This window comes from Trichoplusia ni, chromosome 1, assembly GCF_003590095.1.
Source record: "Trichoplusia ni isolate ovarian cell line Hi5 chromosome 1, tn1, whole genome shotgun sequence".
Lineage (NCBI taxonomy): Eukaryota > Metazoa > Arthropoda > Insecta > Lepidoptera > Noctuidae > Trichoplusia > Trichoplusia ni.
In genome coordinates, this window is record NC_039478.1 from 3,745,303 (window position 1) to 3,765,131 (window position 19,829).

The 19,829-nt window shown below is 37.0% G+C and overlaps 1 protein-coding gene across 7 annotated transcripts in view; it reads left to right on the plus strand.

Moving 5' to 3' along the window:
- The window catches only part of LOC113508672 (protein phosphatase 1 regulatory subunit 12B), a 58,610-nt gene extending 38,789 nt beyond the window's left edge, over window positions 1–19,821 (plus strand). For 6 of the 7 annotated variants that reach the window (XM_026891756.1, XM_026891763.1, XM_026891784.1 and 3 more), the window contains 7 exons: window positions 855–999; window positions 1,306–1,463; window positions 3,225–3,287; window positions 14,379–14,534; window positions 15,976–16,059; window positions 16,281–16,379; window positions 19,463–19,550. In XM_026891756.1, coding sequence (XP_026747557.1) covers window positions 855–999; window positions 1,306–1,463; window positions 3,225–3,287; window positions 14,379–14,534; window positions 15,976–16,059; window positions 16,281–16,379 — 705 coding nt within the window. In that variant the 3' untranslated portion in view covers window positions 19,463–19,550. Of the gene's footprint in view, window positions 1–854; window positions 1,000–1,305; window positions 1,464–3,224; window positions 3,288–14,378; window positions 14,535–15,975; window positions 16,060–16,280; window positions 16,380–19,462 lie in introns of all 7 variants that reach the window. The other variant, XM_026891770.1, reaches the window with a different exon arrangement.
- The last annotated feature ends 8 nt before the right edge of the window (window positions 19,822–19,829 follow it).

Genomic DNA, 19,829 nt, shown 5'->3' on the forward strand with positions numbered 1-19,829 from the left:
GCATTTTGCTCGATTTTCAGGGATTTTGGTCTGCACCTGTATAGAATAAATAGTGTGTTCACAAAATCGAAATATACATTGTAGAATGGAAACAAATTTAAACGTTTTAAAACCCAAATGAAGCCAGCACAAACCTGGTACCTTTTTAGAATTTCTTTTTCTATCAACAGGTCAACAATATTTAGTAGGCGGAGAAATCAAAGAAAATCGATTAACAAATAATCGATTAATTCATTAAAAATCGATTACATCAGTACGGTATTATAAATATACCGCATTAACCTAATGTGAACAAGCTATTTATTATTTATGACTTATTATTATTATGACTGTTTAACAGCTAATCATGTCGCATCAATACATGTTGCTTAAAATAACAACTCAACAAAATTGACCAGTATATCTCGACACTAGTTTCCTAAAACATCATAAGTGTCAGTGTATCTAAACTTGCTGGTCAGTGGTCAGTGTATTAAATAATATAGCTTTTTAACGCTGAGTCGTTTGGAACGACCGATTTTTGTAAACCATGTTTTGGACAAATGTACAATTTGAATATAACTTCTGTGTATAGAAAATAATAACATCGTTTCAAGAAAACACCGGCTGTAGTTAAAAACGACCGTGAGTAACAATGGCAAGTAAAATAACAAGGAAAGACACAAACAAACATTCATGAACATCTCTTAGCAAAGCTTTTGATTATGATTAAAAAGTGACTCCCGAAAAAGTGACACTAAATGTATTCTTTTCCAAAACATGTTTTAACTGATTCGGCGTTTAATGTGTGCTATAGCTTTATTTATCAACTTAGTTTCAAAAGTGAGTTGTAATTCGATGGTATGTTATAACAGTTTGAGCTAGAGGACGCGGGTCGGGCGTCACCGCGCACGGCCGCGACGGCGGCGGAGGCCACCGTCACGCTGCCGTACCGCAGGCTGCCCGCCAGCTCCAACACGAATACCACCACCTCCTTGCCAAAAGACGAGAACAGGACAGGTCAGTCACACCAAATTGTCTGAGTTCAAAAGGGAGGGCGATTATACTCGGAAATGTTATAGTTGCAGGCTGTTACTGTTATTATTATGGGGAGAATTTCAAGAAACTTCGAGTGATCGCAATGGGCTTGTAGGTTGGTGAATGCCTTTTCTTTGACAACTAAGTAAGTTTATATAAACATTTCTATGGAGTTTAGCTTGATTGCAAAGCAGAAATTGGTTCCTTTTTACAAAATGACATCTTGGTTCCTAAACGATAAAAGAAAATTGAACACCATTTTAAGTCCCAAAATTTACTTTCCCCTAGAATTCACTGGCGAAGAGGAGAAAGAACGCGAGAGCAGTACCGAGAGCAAGTCGTCGAGCAACGCGTCGCCGGCGAGCACGCAGGCCGCGCTCAACGTCATCCAGCGCCGGCGCCGGCCGAAGCGACGCTCCACCGGCGTCGGACACGTCGATATGGATGTAAGACTACACACAATGATAAACATATTAAATGCATGTATCATATTGACCAGTTACCATATTATAATATGTATGTGATATTATGGCTGGTAGTTTGACCAAATCCCTTTGTTTTACCATCGGAAAAGCTCCCACCCGGATATAGTCTACCTCGGCCTGACAAGAGATGGCTCTTGCGTCACCGGAACCAGGTAGGCCCTAGTAAGGAAAACTTGGCAAGGTGGGGATTTATAAATGATTCTATCTGCGGTGCGGGAATGGTATTGTTCCGCAGACGCTGTTATGACACACTGTTATGCCCCGATTGCACTTACTGTGGGGGATTTTCTGAAAGCCACGGAGAATGCCATTCCCGTAACAAGTTTCTGGGCCGCCAAATTGTAGTTACCATAGACATGATAAGATGAAGGCTACTTAAGGGACCCAAATCATTCGAGAAATTTAAGATTTGCTAAGCTACTATAATGCAGTAGCGACATTGTCCCGGTTAACGGATATCCATGGACCTACTCATAAGGGTGCAGTTCGGTAGAGCAGAGCTTCAAGTGCCCAATCGCAGTCTTTCAAATCTTTGAAATTTTTGATCGGTTACCTTATAACGGTCCGCTCCACTCGGCCTATCTCGGCCTCAGCGGAGACGTGTGCACTATGTTTTAGTAATGCATATTGTTAGGTATAAGGTCCCACGAACAGTCCTTGATAAAGATTACGGCCTGATTTCATCCTAGACAAACAGAGATTATCATGAATATTATAATTACAAAACTCCCTTTCGTTGCACACAGCAATGATATTTAAAGTATTTGTAAATGTCACAATGTTGACACACTTTTTGTGTATTTGAGCCGGGCAGCTTATTTTTATAATATTTATAAACAAATACTACTGATGTTGAGACACACCTTTTAAATGTCAGCTGTCGCATTGATTTAGAGAAGCAATACACGGCCTTAGAAAAGAAACAAATGCAGATTAATATTTTTTGATGTTATAGGGATATTATCGTATACGTAGATAGTAGTAGATATGAACAGTTAATTTGTGTATTCCAAAACACAGTATGGGCAAATGAATGTTATGTTTGACCGTAGGTTACCTGAGATAAACCATTGTTTTATTAAAACTATTTATAAGAAATAAATAATAGAAGACCTTACGTCATCAAATACTTAAAATAAAAACAATCCTTGCAATATACTTCAGAAATTCTATAATTAAATTCAATATAAACACAAGGCTATTGTTTATGTTCATAGTTCCGTTTTTTCTTAGAGATGTCATGTTTATACGTAAGTTAAACTTGCTCTTGTTACAGGTCCACATAAATCCCCGAGATGGGAAAATTATCATAGGAATTAAACGTAGAAGAATTGTGGTAATAACGTGTAACTTTTTGTTACTATCGTGAACTAAGTGGAACAAATATACAGTTGTGATAAGTTCCCTATAAATAGCGTACGTTCAGACTTTGAAAAATAAACGGTGATAAAAAAAACCTTTTTTTTAATGATAGTAGTCTAATTGCAAGCCACTCAACATTATGATAAATGTCAATATTTTAAACGGTGCGAGAATCGTGTAAGCATTACAAATACATTGCTGGCAATGATGAATCATATTTGATACCAGAATTTCACTGCTACGCAATGTATTGCAAACGCATGATATTTCTCGCATCGCCTAATTGAGCCTTCATTGTAATCATCGTATAATATACGTGATCGTTAGATTATATTTATGACCCGCCATATTTGTCTACAGGACATTGTAAATGACCGCGGCGGGGGCGGCGAGGGCGCCGACGCGGATACCGAAGCACCACCGGTGAGTACAAACGAAATAATATATCATTAATTTCACTAACAAGAATTTTAGACTATAAAGGGAGGAGGTTTTTATTTAGTGTGTTTTTTTAGGGTATTTATTATTATTGAAAGTGAACTGCAAAATCGATTATTCCATGAATTTGGAAAGTAAGTAATACAGTTTCGTTTTTTTTTACAAGTGCCCTTGTTATCTGTAAACAATCGTCTCAGAAAATATTAACCGCGATACTTTTTGTTAGTTCATTTTACAGAATTGTGGAAATTATAATTTTTATATATTCGATTTAAAATTGCCAAAAGCCGACTAAAGAAATAAGACATACTATTCCCAATGTACTGTTTTTAATTATGAGCATAATTATGACAAATTTTCATGCAACTGCTTTTTGATATATCGGCATCACGCTTTGGTTGACTGTTAGAGAATGCTTCAGGCCTTAGTCTGCCCTTGTACATTTGTAATGTGTATGTGTAAATAGATAAATAAAAACACAAAGTATATAAAACAGTGAGAAAATATTACTATTAGCAAGGGTTTCACATACCTACACTCGGTCATGTGGTTTCAGATTCAAAGCATTTACTTGTAATAGATGTTTTCATCGGTTCTATGTTTACTCCGTTAGTTGGCTGTTGATGTTCGCACTGGTGTTATGTGGGAAGGTGCTCTCGAAATCTTCGCGTTATTTATAGGCAACGTGACGATGGTGGATTTCAATAGCCAAAATACATTGTGGTTTTATATCCCACTAACTGTATAACGTGGTTCCACCAAGAATATGACATTTTTATAGGTGTGAACTGTGATGGAATCGCTTCTTCGGTCGAAAACTGCATTTAGTTTCGTATTTAGATCGGACATTTCTCATATATTCGCAGTTTTCGGTCACCGGTAACGATTTTAAGTACATTGAAAAGCGAAGTTAGATGATCAAATCAAAAATTCAGTACTTATCAACAGAGTTCGGGTGTGGTCTGGAAGTGATTCGAAAGTATGTGAACCGAAGTACCACCCATAATGACGGAAAGAGCACTTCTTACGCTTACTCCTTTTATAGTTATTAAATTTCTGAAACAATCTATTAATCAAATGCAATCATTTATTTTCTTTTAGAGTTAGACTCGAAACTTAAAGAGGGATGTTTCGAAAAAGTTTCCTGCATTTTCGCCTAGGTTAATTAACGTAGTTTTAAGAAGTTATAAAGCTTGATACCAATTAAAGGTATACATAACATTTTAACACGATGACTAATAATAACAAATGCAGTGGTTTGTTATTTAAATCTCCTCTGTCGAACCCGCCAACATGGCGCCGGCTGCACACGTCCACCGACCAAAACCCAAATATGTACAAATCCATACAAACTAGCCATTAAGATATAAACACGATAATTATGCGTCATACAAACAACTCCAGCAATATAATTTAATGAAGTCCTTAGTCGTACAAATAACATCATTAATTTATATAATTTTATTATCCTTGAACTAATCTCGTCTTGAGGTTAGGAGAAATGTTCCCACCCACTGGTCGTTCCCTTTTGAGTTGTCACGTGACACCTTGTTCCTGGCATCTTCCCCTACGTGTAGGCAGTGACATTTCGTACTCAATACGTTATGTATTATCGTGACTTGCAACACTATTTCTGTTTTGACAGACGCTTTTTGTTTTATGACTCATATTTCCGAGCTTCCGTGTCGTCGAAGTATTGAAATGTTTATTTTAAGCTTTTTGGGGAGATGTTATTTTGGTATTATACAAAGTCCTTTTCAGTAGAAGTTGTATGTTATAAAATTTGACAAATTTTATGTTAATTTCATGTTAAACTATGGTTATGTATAGTAAATGATTCGAAGATACTGGGTTAAATTCTTAATGCTCTCGATTTTTTGCAACATTTATATCTAACCGCGCACAAAACCGAGTCATCTTTATCAATTTTTTGGCCTTCTTTATAACAGTGTTAATATATCATCTTGATTCCAATAATTTGATCATTACTCATGCGTCACATCTACTTACTAGCATAGAGGTTTACATACATTTTGGCGCCCAACCGTACTGTTTCGTAACTCGCTAATCTTTTACTAATTACTTTGAGTTCGCGGTTTTCGTCTATTGTTATTTATTGGGTCATTACATTCGTGACAGTTGATACACCTGTTGAAGACGTATTGTCACTGTGAACTAAAATGACGCTTTTAAATAAATACTAGACGTTTTAGATAAGATTAATAGGTTACTTTTTCTAAAGAGAATCTCTCAATGGATTTTGGAACTATTGAATTGGAAGCTTGAATATTAGCTAGCTAATTAGATTTAGGTATATCGCGATTACTTAACAAAATATTGATAACTGTATTTAATTCGACAGGTTAGTTAAAAGTTCATTTTCCGATTCTTAAATCTCAATTTCTTATCTGCTAACAGTTTTTAGTATTCCTAGCACACATATTTGTAAACAGTTATTATTTATAGCAAACAATTAACCCGCTCATAATATCTATTAGGCAACGGGAATGAAACAATGTTTTAATCGCTAGCACCTGCTTGTGTTTCGTTTAGTGGCTAATAAAATGACACTGCGTTAAACGATTAATCGTTGTTGAAAATTACGGAGTGCCAACGCGAGCCCTTTCAGATGCAATAATCTGCATTACTACGATAATGTTACATTTAATAAATATTGTGTTTAATTTTCTTTCAAAAAGTAATATATTATACATCTAGTACGAAGTCAGATTTCTTTTCTCCTGTTCGATTCAATAACGAATGTAAAAAATTAGTTTTTTTTTCATAATTAAAAATACTGGTCCTCCAAACACAAGCCTGAAAGCTTTTACTAACCTTTTTATATTTTACAAAAATTCCACGCAAAACCAACGCGAGCGTTCAAACTGCAACTAAAATAGTAGTTTAATATTGCTCAGAGCTGACAGACGACATGACATTTATCTAGAAAATAAATTACATCCTAAAATTCTTATAAAGTGAATTAAAGATGACCCTCGCGTTTATTATAACATTTCCTGTGATACAAGCGTCATTTTAGCGGCGACCACCTCGCCGCTGACGTCACGAAACAATAGCTGCCGAGTATTTCTGGCTGTTATATCGTAACTCGTATTCGTCAAACGGTATGAACTCAGCTGGTCGGTTTGATTTATATAGATTGTTAGAAATTCACGCAAACGAAAAGAAAATTATTTTTACACGTTAGACAGTATTTTGTCTATGTTTTGACAAGCATTCAAGAAGATTAGTGCTTGTTTCTAACTGAAGAAATATTGGCTTATTTTAAGATTACGCACTTATTACCACTTTGTATTGCACATTAGTTATGTATATTGTTATCCGTTCGGCTATTGTTTGTTTTGTGAGTTATTTTTATCGGAACCTGTTAATAACCACACATTTATATCAAGAAAACGTTTTTCGTAAGATTTTTAGTTGAGATGTTTCGACATATACTGAAGTAATGCATGTCATATAATAACTATCGTATCGTATTTCTGATAATATAATCTGTTTTCAAAATGCGCATTCATTTTGAAAGAATGCTTCCAAGTAAATAAATAATTATACGAGTTGATCGCAGACCTAAATATTCAATTGTAAACAAAGATCCGCAGAGTGGACCAAAATTCCCATTTCGTTGATCTCATAACCCATTTTTAACGTTTATGCGAATTTAATTGCGTATCAGAGTATTTCTCAATTTTCCTGAATATCTGTTAATGTAGTTGGTAATAAGATGAGCTCATGGCTTAAATACAAGTGCACAAGTTGATCGATCAGAGGTTAAGCTAGTCCATGGATGAGTGACCATCTTTGTCATAACGAGTTTCTCCTTGTTACGGAAGGCACGTTAAAGTGTGGGTACCGGCTGTTGAGGGCTAGGATGATAATGAATGATGATGAAGTTGAAAATAAAGTCCATAAACCCGTAAAAAAATCTTCTGAATACAATCCCATTCACTTACTTTATATTAAGCATGAGAAACATAGTAGGTTAACAGCAGAATCCTACTGTAATCGTTCTCAACAAAAAACATGTATAGTCCGGAAATCTTCAGTTGTTCATGCACTTCCAGAGGAACATCTCTACGTGATCATCAGTGCAATCATATTTAATTCCATTTTAATGTAGTAATTCTTGGCAAGTCCTCTTAAAACATTTGGTCCATGTCGATGTTAAAGATTTATATGTAGCATGAAAGTTTTGAATATGGTGTCGTTAACCATGCTAAATGTTCGGTTTCCATGGCATATTACTAGCACTAGCAAATCTAAGTAAGTACAAAATTTTATTGATAGTTGAACTAGCCAAGGTATTTCTGTTTGTCTGTAACGCACCAAAAAAGGATACGACGACGAATACACATTTCATATAAATTAAAACTACCAAATACAAAATCTCGTATATACAGGGTGTCCCAAAACTCAACGATAATCTGAGACCGGATGAAAGGCCAAGTGATAACAGATCAGGGAAAAAGAATCTGTTTCAATTTTTTGAAAAAAAAAAAAAATTTTTTTTTCATTGCATTAATTTATAGTTTCGTATAATAGAATCGTTAATGAAGATCCCGGAATTAAAATACTTACAGTGAAATTGTCATATTGGTGATCACAGGACTTAAAAATGCGACGAGGGATGTCGAATTTCAACTTTTTAAATGTCTCTTATCGCTGAACTGAGTGATATGGTATTTTTTGTATATTTTTCCCTGATCTGTTATCACTTGGCCTTTCATCCGGTCTCAGATTATCGTTGAGTTTTGGGACACCCTGTATATATTTTTTTTAAACAAAACCTCTGGATATATCAACCAACGACTTCTAATTAAAACTACGGAGCAAAACTTCATGAAAAACCAAATGACAGCTGTTCCACGTTTAATTAAAACAATCCCCAAAATTGGTTCATCCAGTCTGAAGTTTTCAGGTAACAAACGTAATGAAAATACAAAACATACGAATTGAGAACTTTCTCTTTTTCGAATCAGTTGAAAAATAAATCAAATACTCCCTCTTTTAACAAGAACTTTTTGAAAAACTGATTTTGTGATGGCATGTCAGTTGCTGTCTAAATACATGACAGCCCATTTGACGGCTTCAGATGATTTATTTCAGATAAAAACAATTAAATTGAAAGATCCCATAATAATAATCATTTGAAAAGGTTTTCTGGTTGGGGAAAAGCTTCAATAGAAATCCAATGACTCGTTATCAGGTCTTTATTTCATAATAATTATGACTCCTCTTATCGACAGCTCCTCATTCATCGTCGACAAGTTTTCAAAATTCTTATTATACCCAGCATGAAATCGTAGTCATAGCTTAGTTGTATGTAGAAATACTTGTGTACTTGATCTTCTTTGACGTAAATAAAAGCCCTAGGTATAATAAATTCAAGAGTAATCTATACGTTTGGTCTAAGACAGTAGCTTCGGTTTTTTTGTAAACTACCAGTGTTCGTTGCTCCTCAATGATTCACTTGCTAATATTATGAGTGACACCGCATTATTTATGAGCTTCAATACAAGGTCAACGAAATACGACCATCTTGAAAGAGACTCGTCTTTGGCAGGCGATGTCGAACGTCATGGCTAAACATATGTTTTCTGCCAATGTATATGCCCCGGTGAAAGGTTCCTGCGTCAAAGGACAGTAATGGTTGTTCTTAAAAAGCTTCCTTGGTAACGTCCAAAAAGTCGATGGTGTTTTTTGAAGTTTGTTTTGAGCACTTTTAATAAGTCTCCATTACAAGTCTAAGAAAAAAATGATCTGCTTACATAATATTAGTAATGAAAACGAAAATCCAAAAAAATCTGGCAGAAAACAAAAAAATGACAATGATTGTCATTCCGTGTGTTGAACCAATTATTCAATTCGGTTTTAGAAATATACCTACTATGTAGCTTCACTTATCTTCTTGACTTAAATCGTCAACTAAAATGAATAATCGATATCCAGACATCACGTCTCATGATTTCCACATATTCATCATCATCATCATCCACAGCCTTTATCCTCCCACTGCTGGGCATAGGCCTCCCCTTTCTCGTGCCAATTTATACGGTCCTGTGCTAGCCTCATCCAGACTCGACCCGAGACCTTTATTATGTCATCGACCCACATATTACCTGTCGCAAAATGTTACACAAAGAAAGTCGTCGAGATAGTAACTAGACGACACGACGTAACAAATAATCTAAAGTGAAGAGATCAATGATCTTGCGGCTCCGTGAGAATATGTGGGTTCAATGATAAAGAAACTCTAGCCAAAGATAACTCGACAGCTTGTCACTACACCTTAGTCACTCTGTCGCCGGGTGACAGATTGCGATGTCGATTTACTAAAATGTGCTCTTTCTCGATGACTGATTCACTATCCGATGATAAATATATGTGTGTTCTTGTGTAACATCACAATGGTTGTGTATCTGTCCTGAATATGTTATTAGGTAACTGTCTCCTCCATTTTATTAGCTTGAGATAGGAGAGCATTGATAAGAATGCTCTCCTATCTCAAGAAAACGGACACCGTGAACATAGTTCGATATGTTGTCCGTCGAAGCTCCTTTATAAACGATAATCCATTTAGTTTATATTTCAAAAATAATTCCTTACTACCTCCATTAACATAGTCGTCATTCAGGAAATCAATTCTTACGAAAAAGTAGTACATCTTTGTATGTCTGAGCTCCACAATAAACATCCAGGTTCTTGTGGTGAACGTGGCGAAAGCTGGCACACTTCCAAACCTGCGCTGAACGACGCATAAATCGCGTTTGAATGGTCACTACTCAACTACGTTTAAAGATTTTGTAAACATTATTTAAATATGCACTGATATGCTTTGTCAATTTTTGGCCTACTGTAATCTTAAGTTTCGGTAAAGTCATAAGTCGGCTTCAGATTTAAAACAATTGACGAAACTTTGTTGTGTAAAATTTTGCGCCCAACTCATATGATTGGGAACAGGACGGATGGATCTCATTTAATGTACACATTTATCATTTCAGGTATCTTCATCTCCTTCTCTTCTTTTCTCACCAGACTAAGAAATATTTTTCATTTGTAGTATACCAGAAAATTAAAGTTTAAACAAACAAAAATTTGTCGGCTCACGAATTTGGGACACTAATATCTATATTTTGGGACACTATATATTGGCGCCACCTCCGGCTACTTCATTTAGATGGAGCTAACTTAATGCTAAACGCTTGTATCGGCATTCAAGTTATTGAAATAAACGCAGACAAAGTCAGACATTCTGTTTATAACCGTAAAAAGAGATATCTAAGATATTGCTAAATCAAAAATCGTTCGTTTAAAATTTTTGGCTCAATTGAGGTAATATAAGACATGAAATTACTGATGCAAAATGACCAGTTCCCACCTAATAAGTCGGTTGTAAAACAGTTATGTCAACTAGAAATTTTCCAGACCTAAACAACCTACTGAAACTAGAGACACTCATCGCTTATATTAGCAAGTGGGTCTTAACCACGTTGTAAACTAAACGGAATTTCGCAAAACATTTATAGGAACAGTATGTTAGAATGTTTCCACGAATTGTTGATAAAACGTATGTCGGCGCCACTGGAAACTACTTGTTAATAGCTTGTCAATAGAATGTCTAGAGTTGTTAGTATTAACTGCGTTAGAGCTAAGCGTAGTTACTAGGCAGTAGCATGTCCGCCGATCGTTCTATTTTAGACCAAAATTGACTTAAATGAATGAGTCTGTATATATATCTAAATATTTTGACTTGAGTTCCGCGTTAGTGAAGTATTGTTTTACATCTAAGAAAATAATTTAACAATCATTTAATGAAGCTCAGCCTATCGCGGTGCACTCCTGGCTATCTTCCTAGGCTTCCGCCAAGTTGCGCCACAACACCTGCCCCACCGTCTACTGGCCCAGAAGTGTTGGGCGTCATCATAAAGGGTATTTGTCCTTGTTACCAGGATAGGGTGTATAGAGCCTATAGAGGACATACAACTAAAAAAAAAATATTAGGCAAAACAACGTTTGCTGGGTCAGCTAGTTCTTCTATATTTTTGTCGCATTCGTCGCATTTTTTCCATTTTGGAATGTGTGGTTCACATGCATTGTATGTATGCTGTAATATTTATCATCTTTGGTAGGATCGAACGGTGATCTGAGGCGATTATTATTTTTAGCGTATCCGTTTATGATGCCGACTTTACTGCACACATGGCCCTTGACGTCACCGGCCCATCCACAATAACCGCCTTAACGTTAATACTTTATGTAATAACTACTGTTTCACGTGGGTGATGCCGAAACTATCACTTAACATCACAAACCGCGCGAATATGTATTACGTAAACACGGGCGGGACATATTAATCATTTCGCAAGATCATAGAGACACTTTTTGTAGATGTAAGACGAAAATATATTCGCTTTCCTTTGACATGTCAAAACAGGAAACTATAATAAACAAGAGCTCGTAATAGAAAAACAGTATAAAACCTAGATAACTTCCTCAACACACCCTTGACCCGTTAATTCTCGTTGCGACGAGAATTATCGCGTGACTGATATAACATCTTCATTAGCCAAGTGCTACGACGCTGATTTTATGGTTTACAAACGATTTATAACTACTTTTTCAATGTCCATAAAGTAGTACAAATGTCGTGTTGACGGCGTAGCGTCTCTCGCCCACGTGGCTCCAAGTGTTAACGGCCGAGTTTCACGAGACTAATTCTAAATAAATTTTGGAGTAAATGACGAAATTTTGAAAAACGATTTCTGCGCGAACAGTCGACAAGCCGGTAGGAAATAGAATTAGGACACCGACTCAATGAATTCTCGACGTAATTTTGAAGACAGTATAAAATACGTTCTTAATAATATTAAGGAACATAAGGCAGCAATAAAATACAACGTATGATTTGGAATGTGTTGAAGTATATTGGAATTAACTTTGGACTCGAGCGGTTCAACATTCTAGTTAAATGTTTTGAGAGTTCAGTATTATTTGGGTCACCGCTTTTAGAACCCGAGACGCATAAACTTGAAAATAGAATGTATATATAGCACAATACAAAGAACAGAAAGTGATGCGCGTTTCATAAATTAGAACTTGGACTGCATGATACTGAAGCTTTTAGGAATGAGTGTGTTCTGAGATTGCGATGCACTCAGTTCCCGGTATCTGCAGGTTTTATTTATGTTTGGTATAACGTACAATGTTTATAGGAGGTGCGAGTTTATTTTTAGTGCGTTTTGTAGTTCCACGATTGGGGCGGAGGCACGGTCTCGAGCGGCCTTCGATCGCCGAACTAATTATGAAGTAAACCGTCGACCTGATTGATGAGGCGTCGCTGATAATAATAGAGGGCTGTAATCTCTATTTGCGTTGCGTCCTTGTGTCGCGGCGGTTTCGGGGCACGCGCCACCGGCCGGCGCTCCCCGCGTTACGTCGGTATATTTACAGGTGATGTCCGTCTCACGTGTCCGTGGATATCGCCCTCCCGTCTGAACATATCAGTGCGTCACCGGCGTCACACACGCGCGATCCTGCCGCCCGCGGCGTGGGCGCTCACAATATTTTCACTCGGCGGAGAATAAAACTCTCGCAACAGTTCAGTGTGTTTACGTACCGTGCGGCGTTCACACGCCGATTGTTTTGCTTCTTGTCTTAGTGAAATGTGCACAAAATGAGTCGGAAACAGGATAGATATACTTCGAGGCCGCGGAGCCTTACCTCGCACTACAGCTCGTCTCCCAGCATGCTGGGCACGATGCTCGGCAGTCAGTACAGCCCTTATTCAAATAACTATTCAAACTACAGTTCTAGCGCATACAGAAACTATAACCCTTACAGTGCGGGACTGGGGCGGCCATCGTCTAACCTCGGTATATACGGTGGTACGAGTTCGGGATATGGGGGCGTTTACTTAAGTAGTGCGACTTTGGGTTCACTAAATTTGATGACACCAGTGCTGAAAAAGTTGGATAAGAGATTGTTGGCCAGCAAAAAGGACTTTAAGCCAAAGCCAGTGCCGCCGGCGAAGGTTCAGGAGCCGGCCGAGGTGCCCGTGGAGGCTCCGGCACCGGTGGCGGTGCCGGAGCCCCTGCCCGACGTCCCGCCCGTGCGACCCGAGCGCAAGCACCGCGCGAACAAAGCCAGCAACCTGGACAAAGAGCGCTCGCGCTCACTGGGCTCGCTAGAAACATCAGGCGCACTTGACTCACGCTCCCTCAGTTTAAATTCCCTCGCTTCCGATGGATACTGTGTATGTGGACTTATTAAAAACGTTAAAGCTTTACAACTTCTTTGTTTACAAATATACCCGTATGACAATGTACATTTATACGGGTTTATTTCATTCATACTTGTATTAAACCTTCAGCTCAAGTCCTTGAATTGTTGACGTATTACAAACAAACCAGTTTCTTATTTTCATAGTTTCACGTCAGGAACATTATTCTAGGGCATAGTGACCATATTTAATATACTTAGTAGTAGAACTTACGAAATTTTATGATTTCTTGAAAACTTTAAAATGGTACTATTGACGGACGAACATAAGTTACTGTTGCAATTATTCCACGTTTACATTTTTAGTTTAATTTTCGGTGACAAGATTTACTTGATACCTATGTACCTACGTCTTCTAGTGTAACTCATTTTAACTTTATATCGAAACGATCAATAAGATTCACGTTCTTTTTACAGCTTTTGTTTTAGTTTATCATGCCTATTTATAAGCTTGGCTATTGATCTGGTTCTGTTAGTTAAAAAAACTTTTATGTTTCCTTCTTTGATATATCTATACATTGATTTATTTCTTTTGATACGATGGCTAAAATTATCTGTTAATCTATGTTAGACGCCTATGTTTAGTTAGTAAGTCGTTGGCCGTTAAATACTAAGAATTTGATGAGCTTGATACCTTGCGCATAACTGGCCGCTGTTAGCCATAGACTGAGATAATTGTAAGGATGGGAGGGAGCCCTTCTCCATTGGGACACTTATGGCTAATAATAGTAAATAATATAACTTGAGAGACAATACTGATGATTTCGTGTTTGTTTCCAGTCTGGCAGCGAACGCACAGAGGAGGGCGAAGACAAGGACTACAAGGCGCTGTACGAGGCGTCCGCGAGCGAGGTGCGCCGCCTGCGCGCGCTGCTCGCCACCTCCGAGCAGCAGCTGCGCGAGGCACGCGCCACCATCACCAGGCTCACTCAAGTGGTATGACACCGACACCTCAAATACCAGCCTAGATACCCCTTGCCATATTATCAGAAATTGAGTATCCGTTACCATGCTTACTTGCTATTTCTTTTTTTCCTTCACCCTTTGCCAGTTTCTTCACAATCTATAGTTCAGAAATTAAGTATATAGTTTTGAAAAAGTCTCATACAGATCTATACGTAAAAAAACTTGCTTAAGATTAGGGCCAGACAGAGGTACATAGATGGTGATATAGCATATCTATAGTATTCCCAACTAACTGAAAAGGTTGTTGATTCCGCGAGAAATTGGCTTCTTCTAAACAGCAATTGCACGTGATTACCGTTCAGTGTATGAAAAAATTAACAGTTTAGTCGAAATTGGTACGAACTTTACTACTCTTAGTATTTGATTCCCCTAATCAGGGTAAACTAAAAAGATCCATTTTTGCCGAGTTCGGTTTGTAATAGAAAATCGATATTATTGTATAACCGTGGTCATTTTGTACTTAGTTTTTCTCTCTGACCAGTATTATTGCTCAGCGCTCAAGCTTAGCGTTTCTGCTTCTCATTTGAAGAAATTAAATTTTATGACATGCAAATTGACTGGATATATGGTTTGTATTTATAGACAGCATCAGAACAAGGAGGAAAGCTCTTCCATGATTTAAAGATGTGCCAAAAGAATGCCAGTATTTAAACGATCTTTTGTGTTAACGTTTTGAAAATATTTTGCCTTTTGCCATTTTGTCTCTCCAAGTCTGTGGGCAAAAATACTATTTAATACATTTAATTTATAACATTCTCAACATATAAATAACAAGCAAGCTATTAATTATTTTAGTATTTGTGCCTAAGCGAATTTTGAATTTTGTGCGCAAAATTAATGAAAAAAAAAAAAATGTTATATTTGGTCGATTTGTAAAATCATCTGGCAACTATGTCTATTCAGCTGTATGTTGTATTCCACTATCGCACTACTGCATCAATTAATAATTTTCTCATTTCTTGTTTAATTCCTACACTATTCTTCGTAAATGAAACGCGCACGGCTATTAATATTACGCGTATGTCTAACGTGCGTTTCACCTTCGCCGTGACTAGGTGTTTTTCTTGAGTAGTTAGCTCGACTATTTTCAATGGTTTGACTAATTCCCGCCTACGTCACAGCACTAATTATGTGCATAGACAGCTGACAGATTGGCGCGAGTTTCCAACCTTACATATTCATATTTATGGGCGCATATGCTTTGCTGTTTCACAGGGCTTTCGATTGCAAAAAACATTATATGTAATAATTTATTAAATTCTGTTTGGCAATGCTCGCGATTGATCATAATGTAGTTATTAAGATTTGTACTGAATGATCCTATGTTTTTGATTTAATGGAATAACTCGTTGCGTCGTACGTAGCAATGCCAGAAGAAGATTATTAAATTCTTCTTTTTCGTTATTTTCAGAATCAAAACTCGTTGTCTGAAATCGAGAAACGAGAAAAAAGGGCCATGGAAAGGAAATTATCAGAGATGGAGGAAGAATTAAAGGTAACTAAGCACTGCACTATTTAAATACCCATCTTGTGGCGGACACCTACACAACACATTATATATATCTCTAAACATTATTTATATATATTTAAGTATGGAATAACCGATAGCTGTAAAGGTTTGAGTCTAAACCAAAATGGCGGACGTCAAGATAGCTGTTGCCGCCGAACAACTAAGGACATAATAATAAAATTGACATGTTCGTGTTCGTTTTATAGCAATTGCAAAAGCTAAAAGCCGAGAACGAAAGGCTGAGGGCTGAGAATCGTGCCCTTACGCGGGTCGTGAGCAAATTGACCAACTCTGCCGCCAAATAGGTAAATGTGTATATTAATTGAGCGTCCAGCTCAGTGGCGACACCGTGCGGCTTGCGCCCGTACTAAACCTGTCGTCGCTCTCGCTTACACGTTGATATATTCACAAGTTTTACACACCAACACTGTTGATACTTTTGCTAGGCATTCTTACACGTTCTTATTTAACCACGGCAAATTAGTGGTAACGTGCATGCTATGTACTATAATGTTTAAGCCAATTATTTACATGATATGAACGCTTTGGCACGCTTTTGACTTGTTTCCCGCGGTGGAACAAGAACGTGTGACCTAACTTTCATACGAGTGATATTTACGTTTTACTCACTCTCATTGTTTTTATTTTTAATTGCATACACACTTTTTTGGCTTTATAACAAAAGTGAGATTTTTGAGTGCGATAATCGAATAACTCTTAGCGCTCTTACAGATCGACTGCTCTTTACCGAGGCCAACTTCTTCAAATAAAACAATGATAAGCTTAGACAAAGCAGTTAGGAATTACTTTTGCTGCATTCTAAACATAAAATAGCAGTCAGTTTTACATATAGGATAAGGGTTAAACATAAAAGATAAAGGCAGTTTCACTTGATTTAAATACGAACTCTGCGAAACATTCTCGGTCTACACTATCACAGTATAATCAGCGGCGTGTGAGCGAGACGACAATAGCCATAGCACAGTCGCGCAGCATCGTGTATGTCGCGAGTCCCCACTATGATTAACAGTGTGTTATGGCGAGCATGCATGGTTCATATCTAACTTGCGTGCAGAGACAATGGCGCATGCCTAGCGTGGAACCGATTTCCTAAGACATTACACGACTTCACAAATGCAATATTGGATTACGTGGATAAAGAGTAAAAAAATATTCAAAAATTTTTCTTCATTGCCACAAAATTGAAATCTTTTGTTGGTAGATTCCATGTAACTTGGACACCGATGGTAAGCTTTTAGTCAGTTGACAAAATTGTTGAATTGAGTTAAGCGAAAAACCGAATATCTTGGTCTACGTGCTTTATTTAACTAAAGATATAGTCAATAATTTTGATTGCGGAAAACTAGTACTTTGAAAAACGCATAACAATACGATTTTTTTAATAATGCGTTTCTAAGTTTACCGCATTTGTCTAGTCGTACGTACTTCAAGGAAAGTCGGCCGCGCGTGTAAGTGAACTCTGTCGTTCGTATCGTACGTATCGCGTGTGCCCGATACATTGCATGCACGCGCCCCATCCATTGTGTTCTATCGAAACTATAGTTAGTCGTGAGGTTTATTAGGCTATGCTTACTGTAACGCTGAAGAAATCTAAGTAAGGCTATAAACACTTGACTTGCTAATAACAAAATTTGTTATATAAAACTAGTCAGTGTTTGAAAGCAAAATTAAGAATTGGGTATGAATTTTTTGACCAACATTTCATTATACGTAATAAAAAGCCACTGATGTCCCTCATATAGATCAAAGTTTAGCCCCAGCCTATTAACACATTGGACGGTGTTTGAAAATATTTGTAGGCACGAAGAGATTATCTACCACTGGTCACTGAAATTATTTATTCTTATTATTAATAGAATCATCAAGGCAAGTAAAAAAAACTTTTTATAGGATGCAATATAAATACAACATAGATAAAAATAACTGCAAAATACAAACATGTCAATGTTGGTCTCTACAAAGCTTAATTTTAGTTTTAATCTCCTAACCTGCACGCGCCGTGCATTGTACATAATGCGATATAGCTTTAGATATTATGTCGTGGAGAAGACTAACAGTCTGTTTGCCGCACAGAAACGACCACAGGAAGACAATGTTACGTCACCTTAAAAAAGATAACGAACAAAATTAAAACAGCAGAAAATCTTTATTAAATGATGCAACGGTTTACTCACGCGTCTTTGTCGAGATTGCCCGGCAAGTATCGGACCCAAGCGGAATCCTAAATCAAGTGCGGACGCCGCGGCGGAGTCGCGAGTCGAACTTGCGACAATCTTGCCATTCGGGCCATCTCGATAAGTTAATAATTATAATGAATCATACTCACTAAAGTTACTATAAAAAAAATGTGACGAGAGTTTCAGTTCAATACATTGCAATGATTGAACAGAGTAGTTGCTCGGAGAAATTTATCTTGCTAACAGGCCCTGTAGTAAAATTTCGGTCATTTCTGTCCGACACACAAATTGTCCGCAAGAGTTTTCTCAGTGCATCAATGTTCCAGTTTATTGTTGTTTTAAAATCGTATAAATGGTTAAAACGTGACATTACATTCAAATAAGGTGCAATACAATTTAATGAGTATTATTGAAGACTGGTCAATTAACCTAGGCTTTTATAAAGAGATTTTCCACTTTATTATACATTCATTTTTCTTACTTCATTGGATGGAGTTTTACATTATCATACTTTTTTATTACACATACAAGAATGAATTACACGTCATTGTCAATTTAGATATTTTTGACCACTTCTGACAAAATTTTTCGTTTCCCATATTCAAATTCAAATATTCATAATTTTGATGGATAAAAGTATTTTGAGTTCAGAGAGAAAGTGTGTGGGTATGAGTTTGGATAACACATTTTTGAAGTAGAATTAGTATTGACGCATCGTGTATCGTGATTGTAAACTCCTTTCCTCTGGATGTTGTTCACAAACGTTTGGTTTTACCAAAATTTAATGTAAATTAACTTGAGTATAGTATTTTTGTGAAATCCTTGTGGAAGTGTATTTGAATCCCATTGTTATAAGTCTGGGCAACTACCACCATCACCACTGCCTATCACTGTCATAGTAAGACTGTTCTAGTTGTAAAAACAAGATGGCGCTATACACTGCTTAGAGCGCCCTCTATCTCCCGCCACTAAAACTGTCTTGTAGAGGTGGTAGGACCCCATATTCATTTTTGTTAAAGCACCTTTGACGTTCTACCCTATTGTTCCCATTAAATTGGTTTCATTTTATTATTATTTTAATAATATAAAATATTATAAACCGTGACCATTTGTAATAAAACTTAATTCATCGAACTGTTCCTTTATATCAGTAGAATCCACATATTAATTTAACATTATCACATTTTCAGTACCAACAAACGCTCCAAGCTGAAAACCAGCGATTGAAGGACGAGAATGGAGCCCTGATCCGAGTCATCAGCAAACTGTCCAAGTAAACGCACCGCCATAACTTAGTATAGCACGCCAAGTATTGATTGACAAATATCACCATCATCCCGGTACTCTGCAGTCTGTTATCAAAAACACTACTTCCACGTCGCGTCGTGGCTAAGTGTCATTCACGTTGACAGACGTCACTTAGTGTTGTTGTGTTTGGGAACGCCCTATGTAGTATAACCCTAAATTACTCGTATTTTAAATGTGTATAGTCCGCCGAAATCTTTTGCTGCTATCTAAAATGATATTTTACTTATTAATAATAATAATTTAAAAATA